The sequence below is a fragment of the Ornithodoros turicata genome, chromosome 2 (genome assembly GCF_037126465.1).
Source record: "Ornithodoros turicata isolate Travis chromosome 2, ASM3712646v1, whole genome shotgun sequence".
NCBI lineage: Eukaryota > Metazoa > Arthropoda > Arachnida > Ixodida > Argasidae > Ornithodoros > Ornithodoros turicata.
The window spans coordinates 22,828,170-22,845,590 of NC_088202.1; the positions used below are offsets into that span (position 1 = coordinate 22,828,170).

Genomic DNA, 17,421 nt, shown 5'->3' on the forward strand with positions numbered 1-17,421 from the left:
ATTCTTGGGCCTATTGCGGCACCTGTGTACATGCTGGTGAAACAAGAATGGTGTCGCCATGTAGCGGAGACTGAGCTCGCCACGGTGCGGCGCCAGCCGTACTCCCTTCGCTGCTCCGTTTAAATTCGCTCCCCAGAATACTCCTCGCGCGACGAAGGTAAAATTTTGGTTCTAGACTCAGAAACATGTTTTCTTTCTGATGAAAACGAGAAAAAAATCATTTCATGGTCCCTTTAATATTAGCGTTCTTCTTGTGACATTCGCCCGTGGTACCTGTAGCCTCCCCTAGGAGACATCTTTCAGTTAGCATAGGCATATTTCTATGACTGTCGGCGAGTACTTTAGCGTGCCAGGGGACGCCGTTGCTACTAGTGAACAGCCAGGAGAGTAACAAAATTGGCGCCACCCGCACTGCAGCCGTATCCGGCTCAGATACAAATCCCAAGGTTGTTTGGAGTCATTGCAAGAGTGGGTGGTTACTGTGCCTATGGCCAGTATTGATTCAGTTTGTAAAGGTTTTATGTTGACACTGTTTCGACTTGCCACGCTCAGGAATCCAGTCTTGTCGCTTGTGGACAAACAAAATGAACAGAAATGGACACAGAGAACAAGGAGCAGTCAAAAACAGGGACAACGACACAAGAAGACACACAAACATCTGAGTCATGTACCATCTGAGTCATGTACCAACTGAGTCATGTACCAATGAGTTCTCTGAGTCATGTACCAACAAGCCCATCAAGCTACTCTAGAAATGGACAAGCGGGTATGCAGACATCTAGTACCATCTTAGTTCGGATACTTGAAACAAGAAAAACAATAAGCAAGAGAAACAGAATTTCTGGTGTGGAACCCACAATTAGCGACACTTGGAGATGAATCAATGTAGATAATGTAATAGTGTAATCCATCATATTTTGTAAATAAATATTGACTCATCTCTCACTGGCATGGTTTAGCGTCGTAGGTTTTAGGTTTAGCGTTTTATGGTCTCGTAGTTATGCTGGCAGGGCTATCATCAAGGTGGAAGCAAATGATTGCGTAACATTTCTCAGTTTGCTTTTGCTTGTGACAGATTGTCACGCAGTTTACCAACTGTATAACAACAAAATGATTGCTAATATGTTCTTATTTCTTGCAGATGACTCAGTTGATGGAACGTTTTTGAAGCAGTTTGTGTTTGACGTCATCAAGAAGTCAGCCAGTGGGAGCACAAGTTGATACCGTTATCTGTGATATGGGCCCCAGCAATAAAGCACTTTTGAAATCGTGCGGTATTGGTGGTGGGATAAACTCTTGAGCCAGCGTGCCCTGCATCCACCGTTGCTGTGCGGAACGGAGGCTGTACTTTTTCGCTGACCCGCCACATGTACTCAAGAACATCCGAGGTCGTCTCGTATGGGCCAGTCTATCCGTCTTCCACCCGGTGTTGTCGAAGCTGAGCACCCTACAAGTGACGAGGTGAGTGCCTATGGCCCGGTTTCAGCAACGCCGATTAAGATTCCAATCGATATCAACGGTCCCTTAATCTGAAAGCTCAATTCTGTTTCGCTCAAGGGAGTTATTGTCACTATTCATCACGTCACCAACAAACATTTGTGGAAAAGAACTGAGCGTTAAATTTGAGTCTTACCAACCATTGATCTAGGTTCCAAGTTAATCAGCATTGGTGAAATCGGGCCTATACGTGTTTGACTGTAGTGTTTATTTAATGGAGTTAAGTGACGCATTGATGGTTTACTAGGTCTCAGTGCGGCACCAAAGGGGGGTTGCGGAGATTGACGCTGTCCATGATTTGAAGCTGGCACCCCACTTCAAGCTGCGGTACTAGCAGCCTACCCATTCAGAAAAAATAACGCCTCGTCTGCTGTGGAAGTTTTAAATCATGCCGTTGCTGCAGCCATTCGAATCCTGGCCAACCTGGGTCACCTTGACAAGGAATCGTTAACTTATGCTTGGTTCCACGATCAGGTGGAGCGATGGTTCTCGTTCATGTCGGCCAGATCCATAAGTACTGGACTGAGTCACGCGAAGGAAAAGAAACACGGAGATGCTGTGGCTTTCCTGAGGAAGTTCGCCAGTCTGATGTCAAGAGTTACAATCAGAAAATAAGTCCAGAGTGCCTGCTTTACGCCAGTGCAGGTAGGTGTCATGGTGTCGACGCAAAGCGCGATTTGACTGAAAGCCTTCTTTCTCGACAAACAACGATTCAAGTTCTTCATGCTGGGGAGACTAAGCCAGGACGCTTTGGAGAATCCGTTTTCTTGTGTCCGGGTAAAGAACTCTGTACCCATGTCCTAGGAATTCAAGCTGACACTTCGATTGATAATGCTTCCGCAGTATTTTCGTCCTAGTCGCGAAGGGAGCTACAACATCAGTGACAGTGGTGGTCCCTTGGAATTCGTCGAAATTGGAAAAGGCGTTTCACGGGACAATAGTAACCACGGCACCGCAGACACAGATGCTGACATCTTTGACTGTATAGATGACCCAATTCTAATGAATGACGTAGAAGCGCAGTCGCTCTTCTGCGTGGCAGGCTATATTACCAGAAGTGTTTCGTCCCGCTACAGATTGTGTACAACGTGCAACATATTCCTGCAAGAGGACCTAATTGATGACAACGATATGCTTCTCCAATTCAAGTCGTACTGAGGGCCCAATGCGAACAACCCGCTGTGCCGACCTTCAAAGAATGTATGGGACCAATTACAACACGCAGACAGGCTGTTCCGGTAGCAAGAAGATAAAATTTTCAATATGTCATTGCCACCGCCTACTCAATCTGTGTTGCAGTCCGTGGATTTCCACTATCCTTCTTGCCACGATATTGGCAGGCACCTGGTTGAGAAGTTTTTTTAACTCTGATGATGCAATATCATTCCGGAAGACCTACAAGTCTGCAAAGTCAGAATCTCCAAAATGTGGGATCAAAAGTGTTGCTATGCAGGTTTTGGCGGAGAACGTGAAGTGAGCATCATCGCACCTACAGTAATAAGCGCACAACCACTGCGAAAGAGGCAACACCACGAATAAGAGAAGAAACGAGAAAGAAGCCCTTTTCAGGGCCGCCCCTCTTGCCTTATACAGAGGCTGTGCTGTGTGTTATGAAAACCCTTATGAAATGTTTGAGATACACACATTGACAGTAGTTTTGAAAATAAAGTTTCCCTACTTGAAGTGAAATTTATCATAGTAGTCACATCGCATTCTGCAATGCTCACTGAAATCAAGTTATATTGCATGGCAAGCAATTTTGATACATAATCGGCACCGTTGGTTGGTTTCATCAGCCATTCAGAAATGCTGTGTGACTACTGCAGGTGGTCAGCTCTCAAGAGAGGAGAGAGAGAGAGAGAGACAGGAAAAACTGTAAGCAATATGTTTCAGATTAATCGTGAATATGCCAGAAAGAACAACAACGTAAAATCTCCTGAGTATATGAATTGAGATTGGGACTCAACGTGATGTATAAAATATATCTCAAAACACGTTTATTCAGGTTCAGTATATTGCATTGTGATGTTGGCCCATGATTTGACAGCTCCGTTTATCGAAACGTTATCGTGCGATATAATGAATCAAATAAACACTTATATAAAATTAGACAACAACGACACTGATAACAGCGACAAACATCTGCCGTGATATTTTTACAAATATAAATTCCGCCACGGGCAGTGATTTCCTACGGCTATTGTCGACGAATGACTACCCATTTTTTTCACAAGGTATTTTCACAAGGAACGCAGTCAAGAATTCAGGAATGTACTTTGGACACATTGTTGGGAAACACACACGCGTGAGGACCTTCCTACAGGCAACCGAGAAATCATCACCACCGATGCGTCAAACCGAACCGAAAAGCGCCTTGGAAGGAGGGGGCTGGTGAGAGGGGTAGGCCCCAGGATGGCCGTCGCACTCGGCTACGTAGCTCAGTGCCGATACTGTAAGCGTAGTTTATATAGTGAGTGTAGTTCAGACGTGTCCTCGTGGGCGCGCCATGGGTTATGAAAGCTGTGCAGAGTTGTGGCGGATGGCTGCGAGACGGCGCCGCCAAGCTGAAATCGGAGGAACCGACACCGGTCGTTCAGCTGTGGACGCTGTCTTGCGTTAGCATTGTGTAGGGCTGTCTGAAGGGTTGTGTGGCGTTTGTGAAGGGTCATTGAAGAGTTGTGCAGCGTTGTGAAGGTTAGTTCCCAAAGGGCCTTCAAGTTTTAATGCCAATGTATTTCTGTTGTATCCACCAATGGATCGACCATGTTCTTTTTCTCTCCTTTCCTCTTTTTTTTGCGTTTGACTTTTGCGTCTACCTAACAACTGTGAATCTAACGCACACAGCAGCGCTCAGAAATCAGTTTCGATTAAGCAGAGGAGATGTGTCCTCTTGCTGTGACTAAGAAGTGCATTTTAAGTAATTGGCTGCAGAAATATTGTGCATGACGATTTTAAGGATCATAAATAATCTTGTGACAGCAGTTCCTTCGTTTTCTTTTCTAAGGAGCACGCTCTCGCCTAATATGTTCCTGCTTAGGTCCGGAACGATTGAAAAGAAGGAAGAGTGTTGAGAGTTTGAATATATATAAAAAAACGGGAGAAAAGCAGATGAGCCGATTGACCTGCTCATGTAGTTAACCGCGGCAAAAATTCCAAGGTACAACATTTCTTACCTCAATAAAGAATAGCCGAGGTTTTCCCTTAAGGTTTGGGCAGTTTTGGTTATTGAATACATTGATTATACTTTGCAGTGGCACCCTGCATTCCTCGGATGAGATGATGCTCCCTCTCTCTCCGTGACTCATAACGCAGACAATCAGAAGGGAATCACACTCTGTTATCCACTTGGTAACACCTGCAATGCGATATAAAGTTTGATATTTTGAACCCGTATTTTCCCCTAATCATTCATTATGACTTGAACGCACTGGTTACCTGTCGAGTGCGTCTTTTACACTGCTCTCACAGAACGCAACACCAAGGCCAAAAGTTTTGAATGCAGATTTCCTTTCATAGCTTTCATTCTTTTCTCTCTAAACTGATGACGCTACTTTCGTCAGAAGGTATCTTTCTTTTTAAATATTATTGTATTTTACATTAGTGACAGGCTTTGACATCTTTGGCTAGTGGCAGATTTGAACGCGGTTTACGTTTTTCTAAAGACAGAAAACTGAATGATGCCTGGTTCACACTGCAATATCTCTCCATTGAGGATACGGTACAGAAAGAGTGCGGATGCGGTTGTCGTGCGACACGCTGTTCATACACATGCGTTCTTGATACCGAAAACTCCTATGGCTGAAATAAATAATAGCGCCACTCGTTCAACGTTTGTTCATCCATCCGTCCGTCCGTCTGTCTGTCTGTCTCTCTCCACTCTCCAGTGCTCCTTCGCTCAATGGCCAGAGGTAATCCGTACCATGGAGTCCGTACAGAGTAATCCGTATCGTAATCCGCGGAGTTCGGTCGAGCCCAACCCTGGCAGTGCGTGTGCTATTCAGTCCGCCGCACTTCGTAGCCATGATAACCGTGCCCCGCCGCATCCGTAACGCGTGAAAATGCAACACTGTGAACCAGGCATGATTCTACCAGCGTGTCTCATAGCGAGTGTACATAGGGTAGCCACCAGGGTTGCGGAATGGGATCACCCATTCATTCCAATTCCTTCCATTCCATTCCAATTCCAATTCAATATTTGTGATAATTCCATTCCTTTCAATTCCACGGAATGAAAAGGTATGGTCAATTCCCACTCCTGGAATGGCTTGGCAACCCGATTTCATTCCTCTAATTCCACCAATAAAATAATTAGGACCCGTAACCGTATTTGCTAGCCCAGCAGTGCTATAGAGAAGATTGACATTACCCAGCACGGAAAAAGCAGAAAGACAAGCTTATTTCGCCCTCCTCCTCTCCTCCTCCTCCTCCTCCTCCTCCTCCTTCATTGGCATCATCATTACAGGAGTTTTCCACTAAAGTAACTGCTGCAAGTCATGTGGGGTTGCGGGCCTCACACTAGTGAAGCCAAAATCTCCATTTTATTTTTCTTTAAACCCAAACCAAACCATCGCCCTTGACCGTGTAGCACCCAGACCGTTACATTCCAATTCCATTCCGCCTGCGAAAAAATGCCTAATTCCATTCCCATTCCATTCCCAGGAAAGTTTCCGCCATTCTATTCCAATTCCATTCCGGGCTCTGATAAATCTGGAATGATTCCCGAATCATTCCAACCCCAGAGTGCCAACTCCGCAACTCTGGTAGCCACAATGTCCGAAAGGACAGATTACTGCAGTTAATTTTAAAACTGAATGTTTCAAAGTGATACTACATGTGGGGATACTACAAAAGGGATGCTTGGAAAGAATACTGTAATCTTAGTCCCAGCGCTACCTGCGCAAGCTTTGCACCCTGGCCGGTTATTTATATGAAAAAGACCGAGTTGCAGATTCGGTCTCGTTGTCGCCAACCTTGACACGTGAACGTTGACTCGCAGTGTATGGTGGGAAATATGGCGACGAGAAGACCATGTATAAGAACAGATAACACAGCGATCAAAGATTTTCGTGCCCCCTGTTGCTCCACTCCTTCCTGCAGTCCTCACTACACGTGCCCCCGTCAGTACGCCGCTCATAGCCACAGTTGCCTCGCGGCGCTAACACGGAGTTGAAGATGCTCGCTTGCAAGTTAACCAAGCAAGAAAAACATCTGCGATGCTTCTCGAACGAATAAGCGACTACAAGCATAAATAATCTGGGGCTCCTTCAAGAATGCTAATTTGTCGGAAATTTATCGTAAACATTACCCAAAATGTGCTTCGTTCTCGAGTTCTTAGTACGTCACCAGCTTTAGACCCGTTCTACATGCCCTTTGGGATGACAGACCCGTGCTTCCCCTCTAACACCAAGCACGGGAAGCGCACAAATGATGTATATGTAGATGTCAGAAGGAAGCTCGTAAGTGACAACTTTATATTTCGGCACAGTTTAATGCGCCCCCATTGTTCGAGAAAACAAAATGATGATTTACATTCGATATATGCATCGTCTAAAAAATGCACACAATTTTTTTAGTGATATTTAAGAGAGTCAAGCTACATCTCTGGCTGGTTTTGGCTGCAATAGCCCAGATCGACAAGTACACAAGCTGATGTATGTCAGCATTGAAAATATAAAGGAAAAAAGGCAATTCAAAATAGCTCACTCAATTTACTACTTTTCATAGCTTAGACCTTGACAGGTGTTGTTTTATCCTAAAATGGTTGTATTGCTAAAATCCACGAGAATGACCGTCATCACATTAACAAGTTTCAACTGTATACCAAGTAATAACCAACATGTGCTTACTTTTTCTGCAATCAAGATGTGAATTACATCGTTGAGTTGCAGGCTTCAGTGAAAAATCACTGCTTGTGATGTCACTGCTGAATGAGTACGGCACTGCTAGTGACGCAACATGTGATTCCAGTGTCTTCCACCCCACCCCATGTTAGTTCATGAGCAATTAGCATCAGAATCAATGAGCTTGCATGATGCACTTATGCTGAGATATGTTACGGGAGAAATACTCCCGAAGCGATTAAAGGAAGTGCATACGAGTACATATGCTTTGCAAACAAGTTGTTCCAAAGTATAATTATGTTCGTGTTGAATTGGCAAAGCATTAGTCATCTCATAACAAAGTGATGAAAGAAAGTAGTGAGAAATGCAAAGCCGCAAGCACTGTTGCATGGCCATGTTCACAATGGGCAATGACGTGTTTCACTTTCCGTACCGCGGACTGACTATGCTCAATGAGTGGTTTGCAGTGTTTACGATTGATGTAGGACATGGCAACTACCGATGAACTTTGCAGATTGTGCAATGATATCTTTTGTGAACAATGAAAACCTCAATATATTCTCATGCAATTTTGATCCTACAATTAATTGAGGGTTTCAGGTATTTAGGTGTGCACCTCTCTTCTGATATATAGTGGAAATCACACATTGGTAACACATCCTCTAAGCCTCTTAAAAAAGATTGTCTTCTTGAAGTGGACACGAAAACTACCTTTCGCAGACAGTACACTGCTGGTATAATTACAGCTAATTCAGAAAAAGTAGTATCAAATTTGAGGGTACTCTACTCTATCTTCCTCTGCATGGTACTAAAAACTGTGATGATTCCAAGAGTTCAACGTCTTGGCCCAGATTCTGTAGCAGATTTATCAGCCATTTGTGTTCCTATTTTGTGGTACTGTGGCAAACTAGCCACTCCACCCACATACCAGCATTCCTAGGTTACACATAACATGTAGTTATAAGAGTGGTTTAAACCACCTCGCAGAAGTTGCGGATCCTGTCCATCAACTTTATTTTGAGATGGACAGGGAGTTTCATTGCCTGGGGCGATACTCTACCCCATAGCTGCTTGTGGTGTGAGGAGGAAAATAATGTCCCATGGAGTCCAAAATTTCCAAAAGAGGGCAAAGCTTTGAGGGCAGGCATTCGTGGGCTCGATTTAGCCATAGGCCAAGCAATTTTAGAGAGAGGGGCCGGAGTTCAGATTATTGAGAGATCCGAATATGGCAGTTTTGAAAGCTCGGTAGCGTGGGAAATGACAAAGAATATACTCTGGGTCTTCTACAGCACTGCAGTGACAGCATCTGAGAGAGTCAACTTGCCTCATGTGGTAATGACACTGAGCGGTAAATGCCCCATTGAGTCACAGTCCATGAGTCACAGTGCACCATGTTTGCGACACACACACACACACACACACGCACATACATTGGATGGTGATGGGGTGGGCGATACACCGCCGCTGAGGCGGTACACTGCCCTATTTCGCGTTGGGAGAGGCTAGAAGTGTTTTGTGGCATCCAGAAACCAGGCTCTGGTTCAACATTGCTCAGTATAGACGGGAGGAAAATGTCAGTTGTCCATTGACAGCAAGACTATTTATACAATCCATTGATGTATTGGTGAACGAGATCTGCTTTCTACATGACCAGTAACAGTCCTTTGCTATCTTTCACTGTGATTTAATTAAACACATCCCTCATGTCACGTTGTTCCCGGCACAGTTTTACCTTGCTGAACCACTTTCGCGGCTCTTATCGAACATAACATTAGCGGTTCTTCGTAGGCTGAGGCCGAGGAAAGCAAGAGACGTTTACATGATGGTTACGTGATTACCGTCGTGACAAATGGTCGACACAGCAGATTTGCGGTACGTTTTATATGTTGCTCATCCTGGACATTTTTCACTACCCGATTTCCTGTCCAAAACAGCTACGACTGCGTCAATGTCACTTCATCCATGAATTCCTTCATGAGTTGCACGCGCGTGTTACCACACCAAGTCGTTACACGTCTGAAAAATACCTGACGAAATCGGCAGAAGAAACATATGCTTTATTACACCTTGCAGTGATTATCCTTTTATGCAGCACATCCCACAACACCATACGGTCCCGTCATTACTCCATTTTCTCAAATAGCCTCGTCCCCAATGGTGGCCAAACGGCCGAACCGCTGAAGCGTTCTTTCCCTACAGTATTCATACGCATAGTTATTTACGCCTGTAACCTAATGTAAATTAATGAATAATTGAGAGATGCATGCTGAATATGACACAGAATTGCATAAAGACTCGTTATTCTGGAGTGTGACCTTCTTAAACACTCCATTTCTTAGCGACAATAAATAGGGACACTCGGTTAGAACAGAATAGGAAAGACGAGGTCGCAACTTTCAACCACTTTACTAGAATGAGACCAAAAAATACAAGCCTCTTTCAAACCCTCCCCCTCTTCTTCCAAACCTGAGTGCCGCATACCGCTTCAACCGCCAAACAAAGACGATACCGCCAATCATGAAAGATAACACCCTTCAGAACACCCGTCCGGAGTTGATAAGGTGTTGCTGTTTCTCTGTCAGGGTCGCCGTCGCAGCACTGACGCATTTATCTTTAAGTTGCATTATCGTTTTTGTCTCTAACACATGCCGCACATGAACGTCTTTAGATCTGTATAAGACTTTTGTCTGGCTGTACTGGGGTTGGCACCGGCAATAAATGACGTGGCCTGCAAGCCGAGATCCCTCTTCATCTTTCTTGTCCACCTTGTTTCGATGCTCTCGGATCCGGTCACTCAAACACCTAGAGGTTTCTCCTACATAGTGTCGACCGCATGACGTTGGTATGGAGTACACTACACCCGCGCAACACTCCACGAATCTGTTCCTGTGTTTTACCCCGCAAGTCGGTCTGGCATCCTCTGCCGCGACCCATCCCGGCAATGAACTGAGTTTGCTCCTAACAGTGGGCACAACCTTGATCCCTTGTTTTTGAGCCACTTTTACCTGTCGGTGCGTTGCTCCATGCACATACGGGATCACCACCGTCTTCTCCAACGTCATGCGGTCGACAGTATGTAGGAGAAACCTCTAGGTGTTTGAATGACCGGATCCGAGAGCATCGAAACAAGGTGGACAAGAAAGATGAAGAGGGATCTCGGCTTGCAGGCCACGTCATTTATTGCCGGTGCCAACCCCAGTACAGCCAGACAAAAGTCTTATACAGATCTAAAGACGTTCATGTGCGGCATGTGTTAGAGACAAAAACGATAATGCAACTTAAAGATAAATGCGTCAGTGCTGCGACGGCGACCCTGACAGAGAAACAGCAACACCTTATCAACTCCGGACGGGTGTTCTGAAGGGTGTTATCTTTCATGATTGGCGGTATCGTCTTTGCTTGGCGGTTGAAGCGGTATGCGGCGCTCAGGTTTGGAAGAAGAGGGGGAGGGTTTGAAAGAGGCTTGTATTTTTTGGTCTCATTCTAGTAAAGTGGTTGAAAGTTGCGACCTCGTCTTTCCTATTCTGTTCTAACCGAGTGTCCCTATTTATTGGCGCTAAGAAATGGAGTTCTACCAACCGGCCCTACTTTTTCTGTTGATGTTCTTAAACACTGATTTTCTCACGTATCTCCATGCTTAACACTGGACTGCATAGACCCATTGTGATTTATTTTGACAGCGTGAATTTCAAAGGGTTGGATTTTGAAGGGTGCATTTCTTAGCGTGGATTTCAAAAGTTGTATTATTAAGAGTGGGTAACAGGGTACACCCGTGTGACAAACGCCCGTGAGATTGCAAGCATACACCACCTGTTCTTGTTATCAGGGGGCAAACTGGGAATTGATTTGGAATAGCAGCTAATAATATGTTACTCGAATGTAAGTATGAAACAGCACACAAGACAGCGCGTAATTGTTACTAGCAGACTTATACAGTAACAATGGCAGCATCAACGGAAAGTATGCAAGTGTTACGTGGATTCTGGCGGCAGCATCACGAGCCTGCACATGAGTAAGATGTTCGTGCTGTTGCGAGAAACCTTTTTGCATTCTATTTTGTGTATGTTTAGGCAACTTTTCATATCGAATCACATCCGCATTGTTCTCTCAGGTACTGTGAATTAGTTCTCCCTCAGTTCGGAAAGCCACAGCTACCATTTCCGTATCTGCAGTACAGGAAATAGACTGGTGGGTCTCTGAAGGCACCACCTTGTAAATGTATTTTGTCTCACCGCAAATGAAAAAATAACAGGAGAAAAACATTCATCCTAGTCAAAAATTAATTCAGCTGTTCACTCTAACTGGATGAAACTGGTTTCAAGAAGTATAGGATACTCAGTAGCCACTACGCTCAGGAAGTGCTAGTTCTTAATCGATGTGGATCATCAGATTTGTGCAGGGCTGTGAAGAGCGTCAAAGTTGAGCAGGTGGTTCAGTTGTTTCAATTGAAAGAGCAAAACATATGTAACTTAGTCACTTAGCCTGTTTGTGCTATCTTGTCTCAAAGGAGTGCTAATTGTCAAATCAATAAAAATCTCTTATCTTAAGCCTATAGTCTGGAATCATTCAGTAGCTTGTCAAAATTGTAGAATACCATTTGCAACAAATTATGTATTTCTGCTGTATGTTCTAACTGCCAGTACACCTTCGTCTATGTGACCAAACTGAATTTATATTTGTGCGTTTCGGTCAAGAACTGCTGCAGTTATAGTGAGTACTGCAGGGAAACAATTTATTGCAACGGTGCTTCGTTTTGGCGCATTTTTTGTGTGGGGGTGGAAGGTCCCCCCACTTCCGGGGGCATCAAGTCACCCTGACTCCCTTATGTTCTAGAGTGAATGATAAAAGCAAAGGCAATTACTCAGACGAGACGTCCATATTTAACAGGTATTAAGTATCAAGTGACACTAATGAAAACGAAATTTAAGTACCATCTTTGCAAAAGCGTCACTGGAGCACCAACAAGAAGGTCACTCTAAGCGGCATTCCATTTAATAGTTTTAACAAGAAATGAACTGTTAAAGCCAGAGGTATGAAAACGGTATGGTTCAACATTACACGTATAATTATGATCAGTTTGTTGTGAAAAGGAACCTGTGTTGCAACATCAATTTCCATCCCACCGTCCCACCATCTCAGGTTTCTTCTTTTTGGTGTGAGTGAGTGAGTGTGTGTGTGTGTGTGTGTGTGTGTGTGTGTGTGTGTATGTGGTATTATACGAGGTTCGTACCGAAAGTAATGAGCAACTTCAACTCACCATTATTATAAAAGAAGAGAAGTTCCGCAATAGAAAAGTCAATTACTTCTCTGGAAAATAGGTATACGATACACGAAAGTACCTCAGTTGGTAGCGTGCTGTCTTACGGAGCTCGAATTCGCGGGTTACGTCCAGGCTGAGGACGTTAACAACGTGGCGGAGATAAACATTGCTTTCAGTACTCCCTTCTTGTATCGGAGATTTCTGGCGCACGTTAAACATTCCCAATGGTCAAAATTATCCGCAGTCATATGCTGCGGTACGTGCAGTATTTCACCCAACGAATGCAGCCTGACTCCTCTTAGGTCTAGGCCTGCTCCGATTAATAATAATCTTTGCATGAACGTTTGTTGTTAGCATATATTACGAAGGAAATTGCGAGTCTCGCACAGAGTAGAGGCAATATGTGACAGCATCGAAAGCGTAGCTTTGTGCGGCACTTGAAAAGAAGCGTACCTTTCATTTCTTCGATGATACGAGCTTCAGAGACATATCCCGTGATGTGCGTGGTTGTGAAGCCGAGCTTACAAAATCTTTCCGCCAACATGAAGCCTTCTCGGGCATCTCGATGAGCAAACGTACGAAAAACCTGCGGAGCAGCACAGAGTGATTACGGGATTACGGTAACAGGGACGAAGGAAGGAAGGCTCACTATGATAGCCCACCGAATACGCTATAACTTGTTCAAAGCTTCTATGCCGCGAACGATAACGGATTCTGCCCAATATTGCGCTTTAACGCAGGATAATTCCTAACTCTGTTTGTGAGTCGCGCAATTAAAGTCACTGCGACTTGACGGGTCATACATGAATATACCTCGCTTATACACGCCCCGCATCGTGTAGAATACCAGCAGAAAGCAAGGATTTCTCTCTGTACATCTAGAACAGTTGAATAGTTGCTGCTGCTTAGCGAAGTCTGTGGTATGCAGTCACCTTCGGGGATTACTCAGCGGGAAGTACGGAATTTGCAAGTATATATACAGTGTGTCCCAGCTAGCTGTCGAACAGATTTCTATATAGAGTGCGTTTCACCTAAGGTGATAAAAAATTATAACTGGCGACGTACTCGCCGGAGGATTGTCGGACTTGCGGCATTTACCTTCTGGAAACTTTTGCCATCGTTGAGGAAGGCTTTGGACAATTTTTAATTGCAGGAAATTTATTTTTTCAATTGAACTTTGAAAATTGCAAAGCGAACCTGACATTTTTTTTTTTTTTTTTTACAGAAATGTGGTGTCCTCCACGGATAACCGCAGACCCAACAAAAACTACGCACAGTATCGCAACAGAAATAGTCGAAAAGAATATTAAAAATTACGCTTTAGACCCGCCTGCTTGATTTTCGCAGAGAAGCGCGCGCGAAATCTGCGTCTAGACGAGAAAGTGTCCGCGCCTTCATTTGTCTTGGCTTCTTTGTGGTAAGACGGTTGTTTTGTTTTCTTTGTGATAAGTCGGTTGTCACCAGCATCAAGGACAACGCGGCGGAAAGAAGGGTAAAACAAGAGGTGGGGGCACTTCCTCCTCTCCCCGCAAATATCGTGCGCTTTTCTTTGCGACAATCAAGCTGGCGGGGCTAAAGACGAATTTTTACCGTTTTTTAGATCGATCGTCCGCTAAAAATTCGTGAAGGAACACCATTTTTCTCTTTATTTTGTTCATTGCGCATGTCCAGAGACGTGTCTTCCCTTTCGAGCTACTCTCCTAATTGCAGAAATGCAGAAGATACAGCGATATAGTGATGAGAAACAGAGTATGTTGTTCTTTTGTTTGTTCTTCTGCTGTTCCTCCGCAGTTTGTGGTATCGTGGCCAGGCATCGCGAGTGGCCAATGATTACAGGGCAACGAGAACCAGCACATATACAGGGTGTTTTTTTTTTTTTAAGAACTAGAAGAACGAAAGAGTTGCCGTTTCAGCAGGTGGGCTATACGGCCAGAGATTTCCCTAGGGGGGACAACCTTCTGCATTTTTGCAGCACCCCCCCCCCCCTGAAATTTCTCAGGTGACCCCACCCAGCTCGGCCACCAACACGTTCTGGTAGTGAGTCTGGCGCAGCCAATTACATCCTGTGCTGTCAAACTTGGGCTGCAGGACCACAGTCATGCAGTTGATCGTACCATGCATTTGTCCAAAATCATTTGAAAGTGACTGTGCAGTGCATATACCGCGCGCATATACGAGCAAAAATGCATCCGGGAACGATAACTCGATGTGGATCATCAAGAGTCATTTGCGCCCAACTCAATCAAGCGATGTGTTGTAAGGTTTTCACCGTTGGTTGCCAGGTGTTCATTGACAAGATGCTAGTCTCTTTTCTTTGTCGGTCGTGTGATTATGCATCTTCATGTTGAAATGCAGTTCACAATGAATCTCTATCCTAATGCACTGTGCTCTACCGTGTACGTGTACGATTCTTTCCGTGTCTACGAAAAGTTCCGTAAGTGGAACCTTCACCAAGCATGACCCCCCCCCCCCTTTGAAAGCTCGGCACCTCACCGATAGTGAATTTCTGGGGAAATCACTGTCAGGCAGTCATCCTGTAGAACAGCGCATGCAACACCTGGACGACTAATTAGCTACAATTTATTAATTAACTTATTAATAAGATGTTTTCTGGAAAATGCGGGATTGCAGAATTAGAGCCAGTCATTACTGAAATCCATCGCCCTTATTAAACGCCCTGAGAAACGAACGTACTTGGACATATAAGTTGCCAAATTTCGCTATAGAAATGTGCCGAAACCGGAACTACGGTGAACGAGCTTGAGCTCAGATAGAGGGATAGCCAATCTCTCTGAGAGGGCACGTGCTTTAAAGCGATGGACAAGATTGGAGCAGGTGCAAAATCTAAGGCCGCACTCCAACCCAGATAAGGTTAAGGCCGCGTCGTCTGCGTTTGAGAAGCACTTAGTCCTTGTTTGTGTTGCATAGCGAAATTTAACATTTTAGATATCAAAATAAGTTCGCTTCATAGGGTGTTTATTAAAGGAACCATGAAATGATTTCCGCGAATTACGAGTCCTCTGCAGGAAACCGTTCTCATGATCGCTCACTATCGTGCACACATCGACTTTTAACCGTATTCAGTACAACGGGGAAGGCAGTTATCAGACAAAAACAGCAGGGCGTAACCGCTGGATACATGCCTTCGAAGCGCGCTTACGTCATCGTCAACGTTTTCTCTCAGCCAACCGTGAACGACGAGGAGGACACACCCCGCGGGACCATGTGGGTGCATGATTTCGGTTTGGACAACAACGACGCCGCATGTGTCGTAGAAATCACTTGCAATACAGCGAAAGGCACATTATATGGGGTGTTTTTCTTATTCGTTACAGAATGTTTAATAAGAAACTAGCAGTGCAAAATAGTATGTACTGCTAGTAGTGCAGATTTAGTGCACTAGTGCAGTTAGTGCAAAAACTAGTAGTGCAAATTTTTGGAGGTGAGTTATATGGCAATGCGAACATTCTATGCGACAGCGTTTGCAACTACTGGACGATTATTTAGCTAAAATTCATTAATTAACGCGTTCATTAAATGTTCTCTTGGAAATGCGACATGGCAGAACTCAAGCCAGCGTCCTTAAAGGGACCATGAAAGGATATCTGACAAGCCCACGATCATTTTTATTCTGCTCCCCTATACTAAAGCATTCACTCTGTGAAATATGAGGTTGAAAATCGGTCAAATAGCGAAGATATTCTATATTAATCACGGGCGCGAACGGGAGCTGCTGCGGCCCGCCTCCGAGGCGAAATGCCCGTGACATCATACACAGAACATGTTGCCGATTCGTGGACGGGCTTTTGCGAGCAAACTGCAAAATTTGCAAACAAGATTGCATACTTCGCCATGAAATATGTTTCAGTTTTATCTGCAGACAAGATTGTATTAACGGATGACACAGAATCCTACGAAAAATCTAATATAGCCGTTTACTGTCAGCATGGTTACCGGAGCACGTTCTTCTCTTTGAACTTCTTCGTCAGAAGATACCTCCGTTGGTGACATTTTAGGAGCTGCTGAGAAACGAACGATTCATAGAGGCTGTGTGTGTCGCATGGTCTCTTCCACCATTGCTGACAATGCCAAGCCTGAACACTTAGAAAAAGGCGTACGTAGCATGGTGGCTGTACGTACCGTAATATCTAAGATGATGCACAGACCCTTACGGCCTTCCCAGATATGGTATCTGAAACGAGACCAACATCTCTGTCATACAGACCCAATGTCACGCATCAGTTCTTGATGTACAAGCACGACCCAGTGTACAATGCGATTTTGCACATTGCACTGTGGGACCTACCAGTGCCCTGGAGATGAGAGGGAGCGTTAGCTCCCGTAGTGCACTTGAGATAAATAGGTCTGACAAAAAGCTTTAAGTGCCACTAATGACTAAATCTCTTGTCTTTTGCTCTCTGAGACTTTTGCTCTACGTGACGCGAAAGCTAGACAACTTTAATTTTTATTTCTGAGAACTGTGACGCCATGTTATGCTCCGACAGACCACCCAGCTCTCATCTGGCAAAGTAGTTGCCCTTCGAGTCTTCCGGGGGGCTGACTTTTTGCACTCCTATAGTGGAGCCTCACGTGACATAACGTCCAACCGCTCCGACCTTGGAGAAAACACAAAGGAGGTTGAAGACATCTCTCCCATTTTCCCCTCTTTCGATCATCCTCTCCACCACGTCACCCTCCCCGGATGCCGATGTTGCTGCTAAGAGACAAAGGCCCTCTCCAGAACATGACGTCATTGCAGTTTGCGGGCTTATGATTACAGCACTCCCTCGATGCGTCATTGAAACTTGGGGACGCTCAGCAGAT

The 17,421-nt window shown here is 44.7% G+C and overlaps 1 protein-coding gene across 1 annotated transcript in view; it reads right to left on the bottom strand.

Annotated features, from left to right (window-relative positions):
- Positions 1-17,421, bottom strand: part of LOC135385234 (caspase-3-like) — a 70,869-nt gene that overhangs the window by 16,208 nt on the left and 37,240 nt on the right. Inside the window, exons 2-4 of the mRNA XM_064614427.1 lie at positions 16,738-16,789; positions 13,051-13,183; positions 4,671-4,852 (exon numbers count right to left, since the gene is read on the bottom strand). Coding sequence (XP_064470497.1) covers positions 4,671-4,852; positions 13,051-13,183; positions 16,738-16,789 — 367 coding nt within the window. The remainder of the gene's footprint in view (positions 1-4,670; positions 4,853-13,050; positions 13,184-16,737; positions 16,790-17,421) is intronic.